The following is an 18901-nucleotide window of genomic DNA, read 5'->3' as shown; positions in this document are numbered from 1 at the left end:
ACCTTCAGATTCTGCAGGATCACTGTTCTTATCACAACTCCAACCTATATGAATGGAGGGTCTGTCTCCTGAATCAGATGCAGCTTCACAAGCAATATCCCCACTGTCTGGTAGCTCAAGCACATATGATGACTATTTCCCCTCATAAATTTTCAGGGACTTTACCGTACCAGATTTATAGTATTATAAGTTTAATCATCTTTGAATAAATTTTTATGAAATGATGAATGATTTTTATTTTCAAATTGAAAACCACTGCATCCAACATAACAGATTAGTGAGCAGCAACCCCCCAAAAATTATGGTCTATCATTATCTCTCTCTCTCTCTCTCTCTCTCTCTCTCTCTCTCTCTCTCTCTCTCTCTCTCACACACACACACACACACACACACATACACAAAAGTACAAAACGAGTGCTATTTTTTTTTTTTTTTTGATAAAACAACATTCTTATGCTGATAGCCACCTCAGTGTGATTGCAAGTCTCTCCTCAGCTGGCATACTCTTTCTCATGCTTGTATCTGCTGCTTGAAAGTGTCTTGTGACATTCTAAAGTAGTTAAAAAAACTTGGCTTTGTCTGCTTTCAGCTCATTCATTATCATTTAAAACTCCAACTGTCATATGTTCAGACATTATTGGATGCATCCACAATCATCGTTGTCTATGATGATAATGTCATAGGAGATGAGTTTCCTCTTCAGAATCCATGATCATACTGAAGAAGATATTTGCAGTGGTGCTTCTCTGCAGCAAACCCCTTTACAGACCACTGAGTGGCACCACTGAGTTGCTGGTACGCACAATGGTTGGTGCTGCATAGATTCACACCTCTTTTGATACAGTTAATGATTTGTTGTTGTTTCAGGGAGCTAGTCATTTTTATGATGAATCTGCAGTTGCTTGGAACTACTGAATATTTGTTTTTCCTAACTCATTTGATAAAGCCGAAGCCAAGCATTTTATGCAGGACAGTGCCTCTTATCGTGCTGCCAAAAGTATGACGCAGTGGGGAAAAGAATATGAATTGCCCTACTTTAATGAGTGGCAATGTAGTATCCCGGATTTTGATAATTTTGAGTGTCTCTTGTCTACTGTCAAATGTTACTTACATGACAGCAATATGCCATGTCTCTAGTCAGAAGCGGTCATAAAGGGGGCTGGGCTTATTTATCACTTACACTCTTCCACAACCTAGCTGGTAGCATTCCATGAAGGCTCAAGGACTGCCTGAATGCACCAAAATACTTATAGAAGGGGTAAGTGTTATATTCCTACATTCATGTAGCTGAACCATAAAAAAAAAAAAAATTTAGCTTGTGTCTGTACTTTCCATTCAGACTTATATTTACACACACACACACACACATACACACACATACATATATGGCATAAGGGAGAAAGAATTCTACCCCTCTACTCCCTGCATGTTGTAGAAAATGACTAAAGGGGGCAGAAGTTGGGGGCTGGAAACCCTTCCCTTCTTGTATTTCAGTTTTTAAAAGGTGGAACAGATGAAGGAGCCAAGCAAGGAGTGCTCATCCTCCTCGAAGGCTTAGTCTGGATTGTCTAAAAGTAACCAAAATTAGAAGAGAATAGAGACAGAAAGTATGTTTGAGGAAAAAAATGTGGATGTTCTGGCTCTGAGTGGAACAAAGCTCAAGAGTAAAGGGGAAGAATGGTTTGGAAATGTCTTAGAAGTAAAGTCATGGGTTTATGGGAGGACAAGAGCTAAGGAAAGATTAGCATTATTCATGAAGCAGGAGTTGTGGGAGTGTGTGAGAGGTTAAGGAAATGAAATAGAAACTGATGTGGGTAAAAATGAAAGTGGATGGTGAGAGAGGGTGATTAGTAGTGCTTATGCACCTGACCATGAGAAGAAAGATCATGAGTGGCAAGTGTTTTGGGAGCAGCTGATTGAATATGTTAGCAGTTTGATGTAAGAGACTAGGTATTAGCAATGAGTGATTTGAATGCTAAGGTGAGTGATGTGGCAGTTGAGAGTATAGTTGCTGAATGACTGGTGACTGGGAATACCTGGTTATAAAAGAGGGCCATACACAAGTATACATATGTGAGTTGGAAAGATGGTCAGCAAGTATTATTAGATTACATATTAATTGATAGGTATGTAAATGTGAGACTTTTGGACATAGTTGAGCTGAGAGGGGCAGCTGCTGGGATGTCTGATCACTATCTTGTGAAGGGAAGGATGAAGATTTTTGGAGATTTTAGAAAAAGAGGAAACAATATTTGTGAGAACAGAGTATTGAAAGGAAATGAGCTTGGAAAAGAGATGCCTGTGAAGAAATACTAGGAGAGACTGAGTGTAGAACAGCAAAAAGTGAGTGTGAATGAAGCAAGTGGAGTTGATGTAGAATGGGAGGTATTTAGGGAAGCAGTGCTAGCATGTGTTAAGAGATGCTAGTGGCATGCGTAAGGAAGATTTGAAATGGTATTGAATGGTGGGATGAAGAAGTACAGTTGCTAGTGAGAGAGAAAAGGGATTTATTTGGGTGTTACTTACAGTGCAAATGATGAGGGGCTGTATAAGAGAGAGCAGGAGTAGATCAAGAGGAAGCTACTGGGGTTTAAAAAGAATGTTAATGAGAAATTGGATGAGCAAGTTTCAATAAACTGTAGGGAGAATATGATGTTTTGGAAGGTTGATAATGTGCAAAAAACAAGAGATCAAATAGGAACATAGATGAAGGGTGTAAAAGCATAAGTGGTAACAAGTAGTGATGAAGTGAGGAGGAAATGGAGTGAGTATTTTGAACCATACCAAGGATAAATTGTGGTAAAGCAACTAGAGTGAATGTTAATGCTGTTGACTTGGATAAGAAAGGGGTGACTGTATCTCTGATAGGCTTTTTAGGATTTTGAATGTATGTATGAATCATGGTGAGGTGCCTGAGGATTGGTGGAATATGATGTTTTGGAAGGTTGATAATGTGCAAAAAACAAGAGATCAAATAGGAACATAGATGAAGGGTGTAAAAGCATAAGTGGTAACAAGTAGTGATGAAGTGAGGAGGAAATGGAGTGAGTATTTTGAACCATACCAAGGATAAATTGTGGTAAAGCAACTAGAGTGAATGTTAATACTGTTGACTTGGATAAGAAAGGGGTGACTGTATCTCTGATAGGCTTGTTAGGATTTTGAATGTATGTATGAATCATGGTGAGGTGCCTGAGGATTGGTGGAATGCATGTATAGTGTCAATGTGGTAAGATGTATGAAAGGGTAGTGATTGAAGGAGTAAAGGTGTTTACAAGGCATCAGACTGGGGAGGAATAGTGTGGTTTCAGAAGTGGTAGTGAATGTGTGGATCAGGTATTTGCTTTGAAAAATGTATGTGAGAAAAGCTTAGAGAAAGGGCTTGATTTGTTTGGGGCATTTATATATATGGAGAAGGCATATGATGGGGTTGATAGAAATGCATTGTGGAAGGTCTTGAGAATATATGATGTGGGAAGAATGCTTCTAAAAGCAGTGAGAAGTTTTTAGTAAAGGTGTAAGGCATGTGTATGAGTAGGAAGAGAGGAGATTGAATGGTTCTGAGTGAAGGCAGGCCTGTGGCTAGTTTGTGTAATGTCACCATGTTAGTTTGAATTGTTTATGGATGGGATGGTCAGTGAGATAAATGCAAGAGTCTTGGAGAGAATAGTGAAAATGCAGTCTGTAGAGAATTAGAGAGCCTTGGAAGTGAATCAGTTTTTATTTGCTAATGATACAACCCTGATGGCAGATTTTAGTAAGATACTGAAAAAGTTGATGACTAAGATTGGAAGAGCATGTGAAAGGAGGAAGTAGAGAATGAATGTGAATAAAAGCAGAGTTGAGGAACAGGTTAGTTGGGGTGTAAATGTGATTGGCAAAAAATTGGAGAAAGTGGAGTGTTGTAGATACCTGGGAATGGACATGATAGAGAATAGAACCATGGAGGTATGAAATGAGTCATAGGGTAAGTGAGAGGCTGAAGGTTCTGAAAGAAAGATTGTTATTTGGAAGGGAAAAAACTGGATATGTGTGAAGGTAAAGTAGTCCCAGCATTATTATAGAAATGCGAGGAATGAGGAATAGATAAGACTGCATGGAGTACTGTGGTTGTGTTAGAAAAGAAATGTTTGAATGACAATGCATGGTGTGAGGTATTTTGATTTAGTAAATAATGAAAGTGTAAGAGAGAGTTGTGGTGATAAGAAGAGTTTGGTTGAGAGAGCTGAAGAGGGTGTGCTGAAATGGTTTGGCCATATAGAGAGAATAAGTGAGGAAAGGTTGATAAAGAGGATATATATGTCAGAAGTGTAGCAGACAAGGAGAATGTGGAGATCAAATTGGAGGTGGATGGGTGGATTGAAGAACGTTTTGAGTGATAAGAGCCTGAACTTGTATGAGGATGAAAGGCATGCATGGGATAGTGTGAATTGAAATGATGTAATATATAGGGGTCAACATGCTGTCGGTGGACTGAACCAGGGCATGTGAAGCATACGGAGTAATCCATGGAAAGGTATGTTAGGCTTGTAGTGAATAGGGAGTTATGTTTTTGGTACACTACACTTGACAGTTAGAGAATAGATATGAGTGGATGTGGCCTTGACAGTTAGAGAATAGATATGAGTGGATGTGGCCTTTCATCATCTGTTCTGAGAGCCACCTTGCTAACATGGGAAACAGCAGTCAAGTATAAGAATATATGAGAGATGTGTGGTAATAAAAAGAGTGAGTTTGGAAGAGGAGAAGAGTGTGTGGTGAAATGTGTGGACATATAGGGAGAATGAGTGAGGAAATATTGACAAAGAGGATATATGTGTCGGAGGTGGAGGGAACAAGGAGAAGCGGGAGACCAAATTAGAGGTGGAAAGATGGAGTGTAAAAGATTTTGAGCGATCAAGACCTAAACATACAGGAGGGTGAGAGGCGTGCAAGGAATAGTGTGAATTGGAATGTTGTGGTATACCGGGGTCGACTTGCTGTCAGTGGACTGAACCAGGGCATGTGTAATGTCTGGGGTAACTCATGAAAAGGTCTGTAGGGCCTGGATGGGAATAGGAAGTTGTGGTTTCAGTGCATTACACACGACATCTAGAGACTGAGTGTGAATGAATGTGGCTTTTTTTTTTTTTTTCTTTTTTCCTGGCACTACCTTGTTGAAGCAGGGGGTAGTGATGCTGTTTCCTGTGGGGCGGGATGGCACCAGGAATGGATGAAGGCAAAGAATTATGAATATGTAATTGTGTATATATGTATATGTATGCATATGTATATGTTGATATGTATGTGTATATGTTTATACTATCAACCTCTAACACATATATTCTCTTTGTCAACCTTTCCTCACTCATTCTCTCCATATATCCAAACCATTTCAACACACACTCTTCTTCTCCCCAACCACACACTTTTTATTACCTCACATCTCTTTTGCCCTTTCATTACTTACTTGATCAAAACACCTTATGCTACATATTGTCCTCAAACATTTCATTATCAGCACATCCACCCTCCTCTTTACAACCCTTGCAACCATATTATACTGTTGGAACTACCATTCCTTCAAACATACCATTTTTGTTTCAAGAATATGTTCTCTCTTTCCACACATTCTTCATTGCTCCCAGAACCTTTGCCCCCTCCCCACTCTTTGACTCACTTGTGCTTCTGTGGTTCCATTCATTGCTAAGTCCACTCCCAAGTAACAAAAGCACTTCACTTTCTCCAAATTTTTTCCATCAAACTTACATCCCAACTAACTTGTCCCTCAACCCTGCTGAACCCAGTTACCTTGTTCTTATGTATATTTACTCTCAACTTTCTCCTTTCACACGCTTTTCCAAACTCATTCACCAACTTCTGCAGTTTCTCACTCGAATCTCACCAATGTTGTATCGTTGGTGAACAACAACTGACTCACTTCCCAGGCTCTCTCATCCCCAACAGGCTGCATACTTACCCCTCTCTCCAAAACTCTCTCACTTACCTCCCTAACCACCCCATCCATGAACAAGTTAAACAACCATAGAGACATCACACACCCTTACTGCAGACCAACCTTCTGGGAACGAGTCACTCTCCTCTCTTCCTACTTGTACTCATGCCTTACACCCTTGATGAAAACTTTTCAATGCTTCTCACATCTTACCTCCGTCATCATATACTCTTAAGGCCTTCCACATAGCATCTCTATCAACCCTGTCATATACCTTCTCAAGATCCATTCGTTTTTCTAAATATTTCTCACACATATTCTCCAAAGCAAACGCCTGATCCACACATTCATTACCACTTCTGAAACCTCACTGCTCTTCCCCAGTCTGATGCTCTGTATGTGCTTTCACCCTCTTAATCAATACCTTCTTATACAATTTCCAGGAATACTCAACAAACTTATGCCTCTGTAGTTTGAACACTCACTTTCATCCCCTTTACCTTTGTACAGTGGCACCTATACATGCTACTGTACTGTTATGGGGAGCTGTTGTATGAGATTATATGAAGTAGCCAAGACTTCTAATGTATTGTATTAGACTGTTTTTATGACCATTCTCTTCCTCACAGCATGCATTTATTAGTATTGCACTTGTATTTGGTATGAGAATCTAAATAGCTATTTTGATATACATAGACATTTGTTTGTTAGTGTTATTCCATTTGAATACCATGGGACTCATTAAGGCATCTTCATGAATTCTTCTTTTGCTTAATCCAATAATTGTTATAGGTGGTGGTCTCTTATAAGGTTAATCAATTTGTTCTTATTTTGTATACAGACTGTGATGAGACTGGAGTTGGACCAACTTCCTGTCAATGGTGCATTGCTGTCACTGGTGGGGGCTGGGACATGTGTGGAAGAGGGGGATCTTCCACTTCCTCCACCCGTGCCCCCAGCTCACACTCGCAATTACTTTATGGCTGTCAAGTGCATCAAAGATCTGGCGCTCTTCCTAAAACCATTTTCAGGTAGAGATAATGAATATGAAAAGTATTTTGAAATAAGTAATCTAACTAATTATCCCCAACTCACTGCTGGGAATTGGGTTTTCATTCACAAATTCACCACCTGCAATTTTGTTTTACAGTGTCTTAGTGAAAGTACCTCAACGCAAAGAAGGTTGCTGTTGAAAGGTTGATTTTTTGTTTCCAAAAGAATAATTCTTGCTCTGTCGCACTAATCTTAGAAATACATTCAGGAGAGATAGGTAGTATGTTTGAGGAAAGGAACCTGGATGTTTTGGCTCTGAGTGAAATGAAACTCAAGGGTAAAGGGGAAGAGTGGTTTGGGAATGTCTTGGGAGTAAAGCCAGGGGTTAGTGAGAGGACAAGAGCAAGGGAAGGAGTAGCACTACTCCTGAAACAGGAGTGGTGGGAGTATGTGATAGAATGTAAGAAAATAAACTCTAGATTGATATGGGTAAAACTGAAAGTTGATGGAGAGAGATGGGTGATTATTGGTGCATATGCACTTGGGAATGAGAAGAAACATCATGAGAGGCAAGTGTTTTGAGAGCAGCAGTAGTTTTGATACACGAGACCGTGTTATAGTGATGGGTGATTTGAATGCAAAGGTGAGTAATGTGGAAGTTGAGGGAATAATTGGTGTACATAGGGTGTTCAGTGTTGTAAACAGAAATGGTGAAGAGCTTGTAGATTTATGTGCTGAAAAAGGACTGATGATTGGAAATACCTGGCTTAAAAAGAGAGATGTACATAAGTATACGTATGTAAGTAGGAGAGATGGCCAGAGAGTGTCATTGGATTACGTGTTAATTGGTAGGCACGTGAAAGAGAGACTTTTGGATGTTAATGCACTGAGAGGTGCAACTGGAGGGATGTATAACCATTATCTTGTGGAGGCAAAGGTGAAGATTTGTAGAGGTTTTCAGAAAAGAAGAGAGAATGTTGGGGTGAAGAGAGTGGTGAGAGTAAGTGAGCTTGGGAAGGAGACTTGTGTGAGGAAGTACCAGGAGAGACTGAGTACAGAATGGAAAAAGGTGAGAACAGAGAACGTAAGGGAGTGGGTGAGGAATGGGATGTATTTAGGGAAGCAGTGATGGCTTGCACAAAAGATGCTTATAGCATGAAAAGCGTTGGAGGTGGGCAGATTAGAAAGGGTAGCGAGTGGTGGGATGAAGAAGTAAGATTATTAGTGAAAGAGAAGAGAGAGGCATTTGGATGATGTTTGCAGGGAAAAAATGCAAATGAGTGGGAGATATATAAAAGAAAGAGGCAGAGGTCAAGAGAAAGGTGAAAGAGGTGAAAAAGAGGGCAAATGAGAGTTGGGATGAGAGAGTATCATTAAATTTTAGGGAGAATTAAAAGATGTTTTGGAAGGAGGTAAATCAAGTGCGTAAGACAAGGGAACAAATGGGAACTTCAGTGAAGGGGGCTAATGGGGAGGTGATAACAAGTAGTGGTGATGTGAGAAGGAGATGGAGTGAGTATTTTGAAGGTTTGTTGAATGTGTTTGATGATAGAGTGGCAGATATAGGGTGTTTTGGTCGAGGTAGTGTGCAAAGTGAGTGGGTTAGGGAGAATGATTTGGTAAACAGAGAAGAGGTAGTAAAAGCTTTGCGGAAGATGAAAGCCGGCAAGGCAGTGGGTTTGTATGGTATTGCAGTGGAATTAATAGAAAAGGGGGTGACTGTATTGTTGACTGGTTGGTAAGGTTATTTAATATGTGTATGACTCATGGTGAGGTGCCTGAGGATTGGCGGAATGCTTGCATAGTGCCATTGTACAAAGGCAAAGGGGATAAAAGTGAGTGCTCAAATTACAGAGGTATAAGTCTGTTGAGTATTCCCGGGAAATTATATGGAAGGGTATTGATCGAGAGGGTGAAGGCATGTACAGAGCATCAGATTGGGGAAGAGCAGTGTGGTTTCAGAAGTGGTAGAGGATGTGTGGATCAGGTGTTTGCTTTGAAGAATGTATGTGAGAAATACTTAGAAAAGCAAATGTATTTGTATGTAGCATTTATGGATCTGGAGAAGGCATATGATAGAGTTGATAGAGATGCTCTGTGGAAGGTATTAAGAATATATGGTGTGGGAGGCAAGTTGTTAGAAGCAGTGAAAAGTTTTTATCGAGGATGTAAGGCATGTGAACATGTAGGAAGAGAGGAAAGTGATTGGTTCTCAGTGAATGTAGGTTTGTGGCAGGGGTGTGTGATGTCTCCATGGCTGTTTAATTTGTTTATGGATGGGGTTGTTAGGGAGGTGAATGCAAGAGTTTTGGAAAGAGGGGCAAGTATGCAGTCTGTTGTGGATGAGAGAGCTTGGGAAGTGAGTCAGTTGTTGTTCGCTGATGATACAGCACTGGTGGCTGATTCGTGTGAGAAACTGCAGAAGCTGGTGACTGAGTTTGGTAAAGTGTGTGAAAGAAGAAAGCTGAGAGTAAATGTGAATAAGAGCAAGGTTATTAGGTACAGTAGGGTTAAGGGACAAGTCAATTGGGAGGTAAGTTAGAATGGAGAAAAACTGGAGGAAGTGAAGTGTTTTAGTTATCTAGGAGTGGATTTGGCAGTGGATGGAACCATGGAAGTGGAAGTGAATCATAGGGTGGGAGAGGGGGCGAAAGTTCTTGGAGCATTGTAAAATGTTTGGAAGTCGAGAACATTATCTCGGAAAGCAAAAATGGGTATGTTTGAAGGAATAGTGGTTCCAACAATGTTATATGGTTGCAAGGCATGGGCTATAGATAGAATTGTGTAGGGGAGGGTGGATGTGCTGGAAATGAGATGTTTGAGGACAATATGTGGTGTGAGGTGGTTTGATCGAGTAAGTAATGTAAGGGTAAGAGAGATGTGTGGTAATGAAAAGAGTGTGGTTGAGAGAGCAAAAGTGGGTGTTTTGAAATGGTTTGGTCACATGGAGAGAATGAGTGAGGAAAGATTGACCAAGAGGATATATGTGTCAGAGGTGGAGGGAACGAGGAGAAGTGGGAGACCAAATTGTAAGTGGAAAGATGGAGTGAAAAAGATTTTGAGTGATCAGGGCCTGAACATGCAGGAGGGTGAAAGGCCTGCAAGGAATAGAGTGAATTGGAACGATGTGGTATACCGGGGTTGACGTGTTGTCAGTGGATTAAATCAGGGCATGTGAAGCGTCTGGGGTAAACCATGGAAAGTTGTGTGGGCCCTGGATGTGGAAAGGGAGCTTTGGTTTCGGTGCATTATTACGTGACAGCTAGAGACTGAGTGTGAACGAATGTGGCCTTTGTTGTCTTTTCCTAGTGCTAACTCGTACACATGGTGGGGGAGGGGTCTGTTATTTCATGTGTGGCGGGGTGGCAGTGGGAATGAATAAAGACAGACAGTATGAATTATGTACATGTGTATATATGTATATGTCTGTGTGTGTATATATATGTATACGTTGAGATGTATATGTATGTATACTTGCATGTGTAGACGTGCATGTATGTACATGTGTGTGTGGGTGGGTTGGGCCATTTCTTTCGTCTGTTTCCCTGCACTACCTCGCTAACGCGGAAGACAGTGACAAAGTAAAATGAATAAATATATTATTAGTATTATTATTATTATTATTAGTATTATTATTACTATTATTGATATTATTATTATTATTATTATTATTATTATCCTAGATCGCCATATCCTGCATTAGCAAGATAGCGCCAGCAAATAGATGAAGAAAAACCCATCCACTCATACACATATATACACATGTACACACACACACACACACACACACACGTGTATTTGGTGCGTGTCGTAGAAGGTGACTAATAGCAGAGGGAGTGGGGTGCTGAAAATTCCTCCTCTCCTGTTGTTTACTTTCCAAAAAAAGAAAATAGAAATAGAGGAGGCCAAGTGAGGATATTCCCTCTAAGGCTCAATCCTCTGTTCTTTATGCTACCTCATAAACATGGGAAATGGTGAATATGTATGAAAATGGCATCCTAGCTGCTTCTCATCATTTTATATCAACTGACTGTTATATTTCTTTCTTGTATCTCCCCAGATGTGATCATTACACAAAAGTGCACTTGGGAACTTACTGTTTTTCATTTCCCTGTGGTTAAGAAAGGAACATATTTACACATACACATGCATACACATACCTGTATGAATGATTTGACATTGCATTTGATATGATTGATCATAGAAAATGAGATGTATTAGATTAGACTAAATGTGCAAGTTTATAGACAGTTTTTCAAAAAGTGAAATATATGATAAGTGGTTTTAGTTACAAATGCTTGTAACATGTTGAGAGAAATGTGGGAGGGACAATCATTGGTAAGTGTGCATTAAAGTGGGTGTTTGGTTTGGAACCAAAGTGATAACAGTAACAGTTTTTGGTTTTGTCTTGAAGGCTTTAAAGATGTTTTCTTACCTATGAAGAACAGACAGAACTTCAGTTAGTTATATGATTCTATGAAGAACAGACAGAACTTCAGTTAGTTATATGATTCTGTGAAGAACAGACAACTTCAGTTAGTTGTATGATTCTTATATTGCATTAAAAAAGCCTAGAGACTGACTACAGTAATTATATATTCTGGCACATGATGTTAGTTCACATCGCTGCATCAAGGTAACTTAAATTACTGTATTGGTTTATTTTTAAAGAATATTTTGCGAGATAGCACTAATTCTTGTTAATTCATATTGTCTTTAGGAAGTGGAACAAATGGCTCAACTTCACTCCTGTCACGGCCCATGCAAAGGAAGCTGGTTACTCTCATCAACTGCCAGTTGGTAGAAGATGAGGGACGAGCCAGAGCAGTTCGTGCAGCTCGATCTCTAGGTGAGCGGACTGTCACTGAGCTTATCCTACAACATCAGAACCACCAGCAGCTCTCAGCTAATCTATGGGCAGCAGTGCGTGCAAGAGGATGTCAATTTCTTGGCCCAGGTGAGACCAGATTCATGTTTGAAAAAAAAAAAAAATAGAAAAATGAAATTTAAGAATGGTGTGAGTGGGGATTGTTTGTGTGTAATGTGAGTCAGATAGAAGTAGCATTCAAACCTCAGTAATGTATATGGCATTAAGATCAAGGAACACCTGTTTGCATTTGACGCAACAGCTACTTTGTACTATCTGTGATCTTATGTGGTAATCTAATGTAGCAGCTTCTTATACTTAGGTTCGTATTGGAAAAACAGAAGTTTTGGAATTTAGGAATTATAGGAGGGGTATTTTTTGTGATCAGTTGAGTGTAGGATAGAAATAGCCTTCAAACCTCAGTAAATTAGGTTGTGTTGAGATTTAGGAACTACTGTTTGTAGCTGAGGTGCAGCTTCTTTTGCATTATATGTGATCTTTCGATGCAGCTTCTTATACCCAGGTTCCTGTTAATTACACATCTTTTGGAAGGGTTACATCTCATGCATGGCGGATAAGTGTAGGCTGTAGAAAAACTGTGACAGCAGTACATATCTGGAGCTGAGAGTCTTTTTACATTTATTTACAGAATGGTTTATCCCTGCTTTAGGAACCTGAAGCTATTCGTCCATGCTAAACAGTGATTGTAGTGCAGATGGTTTAGGATGTAGCACAAGATAGGTACTAAGAAAGTTCATCATATATCACATTGCACTGTATCTTGACATCTGTTTCCATGTGAATATGGGGTTAAGGACTGTAGAAAAACAAATAATGCTTAAAATGTTGCATAAATAATGGAAATAATGTACCTAATTATACTGAAAATGTAATTTTTAAGCTATAAAGTTAGTATAGAGAACATACAGAAAATATACTGGTGCCTGTCTGATGGTCATTCCTACATTTCTTTGGGACTCTGGGATAGGCAAGGTAAGTTTCTTCCAATATACTCTCTGATTGTTTAAATAATTGTAAGGTAAGAAACTACTAAAGACTATTATTTTGAAATATATATATGGATGGGGTGGTTAGGGAGTTGAATGCAAGACCTTTGGAGAGAGGGGCAAATATGCAGTCTATTGTGGATGAAAGGGCTTGGGAAGTGAGTCAGTTGTTCGCTGATGATATTGTGCTGGTGTCTGATTTGGGTGAGAAACTGTAGAGGTTGCTGACTGAGTTTGGTAAAGTGTGTGAAAGAAGAAAATTGAGAGTGAATGTGAATAAAAGCAAGTTTATTAGGTTCACTGGGTTGAGGGACAAGTTAATTGGGAGGTAAATTTGAATGGAGGAAGTGAATTGTTTTAGATATCTGGGAGTGGACTTAGCTGCGGATGGAACAATGGAAACAGAAGTCAGTCACAGGGTGGGGGAAGGAGCGAAGGTTCTTGAAGCACTGAAGAATGTGTGGAAGGCGAGATCCGTTATCTCGGAGAGCAAGAATGGGTATGTTTGAAGGAATAGTGGTTCTAACAATGTTATATGGTTTTGAAGCATGGCCCATACATGGGTTGTGCGGAGAAGGGTGGATGTGTTGGAAATGAAATGATTGAGGACAATATGTGGTGTTAGGTGGTTTGATTGGGTAAGTAATGAAAGGGTAAGAGAGATGTGTGATAATGAAAAGAGTGTGGTTGAGAGAGCAGAAGAGGGTGTGTTGATATGATTTGGACACATGGAGATAATGAGTGAGGAAAGATTGACTAAGAGGATATATGTGTCAGAGGTGGAGGTAAGAAGGAGAAGCGGGAGACCAAATTGGAGGCAGAAGGTTGGAGTGAAAAAGATTTTGAGCGATTGAGGCCTGAACATACAGAAGAGTGAAAGGCAAGCAAGGAATAGAGTGAATTGGAACAATGTGGTATACCAGGGTGGACATGCTGTCAATGGATTGAACCAGGGCATGTGGAGCTTCTGGGGTAAACCATAGAAAGGTATGTGGGGCTTGGATGTGGAAAGGAGGCTGTGGTTTTGGTGCATTACACATGACAGCTAGAGGCTGAGAGTGAACGAATGTGGCCTTTTTTTGTTTGTTCCTGGCGCTGCCGGGGGGGGGGGTACTATTTCAAGTTTGGCGGGGTGACGACGGAAATGGATGAAGCAGCAAGTATGAACATGTATATGTGTATATATGTATATGTCTGTGTATGTATATGTATGTATGTATACATTGTATACATACATACAATGGAAGTAAGGGGAGTGGGGGAGGAATGGGATGTATTTAGGGAATCAGTGATGGATTGCACAAAAGATGCTTGTGGCATGAGAAGAGTGGGAGGTGGGTTGATTAGAAAGGGTAGTGAGTGGTGGGATGAAGAAGTAAGATTATTAGTGAAAGAGAAGAGAGAGGCATTTGGACGATTTTTGCAGGGAAAAAATGCAATTGAGTGGGAGATGTATAAAAGAAAGAGACAGGAGGTCAAGAGAAAGGTGCAAGAGGTGAAAAAGAGGGCAAATGAGAGTTGGGGTGAGAGAGTATCATTAAATTTTAGGGAGAATAAAAAGATGTTCTGGAAGGAGGTAAATAAATTGCGTAAGACAAGGGAGCAAATAGGAACTTTAGTGAAGGGCGCAAATGGGGAGGTGATAACAAATAGTGGTGATGTGAGAAGGAGATGGAGTGAGTATTTTGAAGGTTTGTTGAAAGTGTTTGATGATAGAGTGGCAGATATAGGGTGTTTTGGTCGAGGTGGTGTGCAAAGTGCGAGGGTTAGGGAAAATGATTTGGTAAACAGAGAAGAGGTAGTAAAAGCTTTGCGGAAGATGAAAGCCGGCAAGGCAGCAGGTTTGTATGGTATTGCAGTGGAATTTATTAAAAAGGGGGTGACTGTATTATTGACTGGTTGGTAAGGTTATGTAATGTATGTATGACTCATGGTGAGGTGCCTGAGGATTGGCGGAATGCGTGCATAGTGCCATTGTACAAAGGCAAAGGGGATAAGAGTGAGTGCTCAAATTACAGAGGTATAAGTTTGTTGAGTATTTCTGGTAAATTATATGGGAGGGTATTGATTGAGAGGGTGAAGGCATGTACAGAGCATGAGATTGGGGAAGAGCAGTGTGGTTTCAGAAGTGGTAGAGTATGTGTGGATCAGGTGTTTGCTTTGAAGAATGTATGTGAGAAATACTTAGAAAAGCAAATGGATTTGTATGTAGCAAAAATGGGTATGTTTGAAGGAATAGTGGTTCCAACAATGTTGTATGGTTGCGAGGCGTGGGCTATGGATAGAGTTGTGCGCAGGAGGATGGATGTGCTGGAAATGAGATGTTTGAGGTCAATGTGTGGTGTGAGGTGGTTTTATCGAGTTAGTAACGTAAGGGTAAGAGAGATGTGTGGAAATAAAAAGAGCGTGGTTGAGAGAGCAGAAGAGGGTGTTTTGAAGTGGTGTGGGCACATGGAGAGAATGAGTGAGGAAAGATTGACCAAGAGAATATATGTGTTGGAGGTGGAGGGAACGAGGAGAAGAGGGAGACCAAATTGGAGGTGGAAAGATGGAGTGAAAAAGATTTTGTGTGATTGGGGCCTGAACATGCAGGAGGGTGAAAGGAGGGCAAGGAATAGAGTGAATTGGAGCAATGTGGTATACCGGGGTTGACGTGCTGTCAGTGGATTGAATCAAGGCATGTGAAGCGTCTGGGGTAAACCATGGAAAGCTGTGTAGGTATGTATATTTGCGTGTGTGGATGTATGTATATACATGTGTATGGGGGGGGGGTTGGGCCATTTCCTTCGTCTGTTTCCTTGCGCTACCTCGCAAACGCGGGAGACAGCGACAAAGTATAATAATAATAATAATAATATTTATGGATCTGGAGAAGGCATATGATAGAGTTGATAGAGATGCTCTGTGGAAAGTACTAAGAATATATGGTGTGGGAGGCAAGTTGTTAGAAGCAGTGAAAAGTTTTTATCGAGGATGTAAGGCATGTGTACGTGTAGGAAGAGAGGAAAGTGATTGGTTCTCAGTGAATGTAGGTTTGCGGCAGGGGTGTGTGATGTCTCCATGGTTGTTTAATTTGTTTATGGATGGGGTTGTTAGGGAGGTAAATGCAAGAGTTTTGGAAAGAGGGGCAAGTATGAAGTCTGTTGTGGATGAGAGAGCTTGGGAAGTGAGTCAGTTGTTGTTCGCTGATGATACAGCGATGGTGGCTGATTCATGTGAGAAACTGCAGAAGCTGGTGACTGAGTTTGGTAAAGTGTGTGAAAGAAGAAAGCTGAGAGTAAATGTGAATAAGAGCGAGGTTATTAGGTACAGTAGGGTTGAGAGTCAAGTCAATTGGGAGGTAAGTTTGAATGGAGAAAAACTGGAGGAAGTAAAGTGTTTTAGATATCTGGGAGTGGATCTGGCAGCGGATGGAACCATGGAAGCAGAAGTGAATCATAGGGTGGGGGAGGGGGCGAAAATCCTGGGAGCCTTGAAGAATGTATGGAAGTCAAGAACATTATCTCGGAAAGCAAAAATGGGTATGTTTGAAGGAATAGTGGTTCCAACAATGTTGTATGGTTGCGAGGCGTGGGCTATGGATAGAGTTGTGCGCAGGAGGATGGATGTACTGGAAATGAGATGTTTGAGGACAATGTATGGTGTGAGGTGGTTTGATCGAGTAAGTAACGTAAGGGTAAGAGAGATGTGTGGAAATAAAAAGAGCAGAAGAGGGTGTTTTGAAATGGTTTGGTCACATGGAGAGAATGAGTGAGGAAAGATTAACCAAGAGGATATATGTGTCGGAGGTGGAGGGAACGAGGAGAAGTGGGAGACCAAATTGGAGGTGGAAAGATGGAGTGAAAAAGATTTTGTGTGATCGGGGCCTGAACATGCAGGAGGGTGAAAGGAGGGCAAGGAATAGAGTGAATTGGATCGATGTGGTATACCGGTGTTGACGTGCTGTCAGTGGATTGAATCAGGGCATGTGAAGCGTCTGGGGTAAACCATGGAAAGCTGTGTAGGTATGTATATTTGCGTGTGTGGATGTATGTATATACATGTGTATGGGGGTGGGTTGGGCCATTTCTTTCGTCTGTTTCCTTGCGCTACCTCGCAAACGCGGGAGACCGGCAAAAAAAAAAAGTATACATTGTAATGTATATGTACGTATATGTGCGTGTGTGGGCGTGTATGTATATTCATGTGCATGTGCGTGTGGGTTGGGCCATTCTTTCTTCTGTTTCCTTGCGCTACCTCTCTAACGCGGGAGACAGCGACAAAGTATAATAATTTTAGATAAATGAATAGATACATATGTATATATAGAAGGCGACTAAAAGGGGAGGGAGCGGGGGGCTGGAAATCCTCCCCTCTCGGTTTTTTTTTCAATTTTCCAAAAGAAGGAGCAGAGAATTGGGCCAGGTGAGGGTATTCCCTCAAAGGCCCAGTCCTCTGTTCTTAACGCTACCTCGCTAATGCGGGAAATGGCGAATAGTTTGAAAGAAAAAGAAAGATATATTTAACGCTTCCTCACTAGCACAGGAAATGGCGAATATATATAAAAAAAAAGTATACATGTAAGATAGAATTTACCTTCAAGAATGTTTTGAACTTGGTATGATGACTCACTCATCTCATTCACCTGAATTAAATACATTCTATTGTACCTCCAATGTTGCAGTTACTTAACTTCATATGTAACTCATTTCTATGCATGAATTGATAGTAAATCACTGAAGAGAATTGTTGAGAAAAAGACATTTGAAAATACAATTTACTATATCATTTACCGAGTGAAAGAAAAGTTTTTAACACGTTAATGTATCTCCAGCTACCGAGTAAATTTTTTCTGTGTTAGTGGATATATAAGAGAAAGTGGTAGGAGGTCAACAGGAAGGTGCAAGGATTGAAAAAGAGAGCAAATGAGAGGTGGGCGGAGCATGTATCAGAAAACTTTAGGGAGCATGAGATGTTTTGGAAGGAGGTTAATTGTAAAAACCAAGGGAACAAATGGAAACATCAGTGAAAGGGGCAAAAAGGGGAAGTTATAACAGGTAGTGATGGAATATTTTGAAGGAATGTCGAATTTGTTTGATGATAGGGTAGCAGATGTAGGATGTTTTGTTTGGGGTGGTATGTGAAGAGAGAAGAGGTGGTGAAAGCCGTACATAAGATGAAATGTGGCAAGGCTGCTAGATTGGATGGTATTGCAATTGTATGTATTAAGAAACGGGGTGTGTGTTGATTGGTTGGTAAGGATTTTCCGTGTTAGTATGGATCATGGTGAGATGCCTGAGCATTGGTGGAATGCATGTGTGGTGCCATTGTATAAAGGCAAAGGGGATAAAGGTGAGTAGTCAGACCACAGAGCTATAAGTTTGTTGAATATACTAAGTTGTATGGGAGGGTATTAATGGAGAAGTGATAGAGGATGTGTGGATCAGTTGTTTGCTATGAAGAATGGGTGAGAAATACTTAGAGAAACATATGGATTTGTATGTGGCATTATTGGATCTAGAGAAAGCCTGTGATAGGGCTGATAGAGATACCTTGTGTAAGGTGTTATGAATATACATTGTGGAAGGAAAGGTGCTAAAAGCAGTGATAAGCTTTTATCTTGTGTGTAAGGTATGTGTGTGACAAGGAATAGGAGAAAATCAATGGTTCCAGGTAAAGGTTGGTCCTTGGCAGGGATATGTCATGTCCCTGGTTTTTCAATTTGTTAATGGATGGGATGATGAGGGAGGTAAATACGAGAGCCTTGGAGATAGGGGCAAGAGTGCAAAATGTAGGGATTGAGAGGGCCTCAAAAGTGAGTCAGTTGTTTTTTGCTGATGATACAGTGTGGTTGGCGGATTCTGTGAGAAACTGCAGAAGTTGGTGACTGAGTTTTGAAGTGCGTGGAAGGAGGAAGTTGAGAGTAGATGTAAATAAAAGCAATTTTATTAGGTTTAGCAGGGTTGAAGGGTAGGTTAGTTGGGTTGTGAGTTTGAATGGAGAAAAATTGGAGGAAGTGAAGTGGGAGTAGGAGTGGACATGGCAGCAAAGGGAACCATGGAAGCAGAAGTGAGTCACAAGGTGGGTGAGGGGCGATGATTCTGGGAGTGCTTGAGGAAT

The 18901-nt window shown here is 40.6% G+C and overlaps 1 protein-coding gene across 2 annotated transcripts in view; it reads left to right on the top strand.

Moving 5' to 3' along the window:
* The window catches only part of LOC139749623 (roquin-1-like), a 115725-nt gene that overhangs the window by 33185 nt on the left and 63639 nt on the right, over positions 1-18901 (top strand). For both annotated transcript variants that reach the window (XR_011713003.1, XM_071663761.1), the window contains exons 3-4: positions 6777-6966; positions 11649-11885. Coding sequence is in view for 1 of the 2 variants with exons in the window: in XM_071663761.1 (XP_071519862.1) it covers positions 6777-6966; positions 11649-11885 (427 nt within the window). In the remaining variant the exon portion in view is untranslated. The remainder of the gene's footprint in view (positions 1-6776; positions 6967-11648; positions 11886-18901) is intronic.

Source organism: Panulirus ornatus, chromosome 1 (assembly GCF_036320965.1).
Source record: "Panulirus ornatus isolate Po-2019 chromosome 1, ASM3632096v1, whole genome shotgun sequence".
NCBI classification, from domain to species: Eukaryota; Metazoa; Arthropoda; class Malacostraca; order Decapoda; family Palinuridae; genus Panulirus; species Panulirus ornatus.
This window is presented reverse-complemented; position numbering and strand designations above follow the sequence as displayed.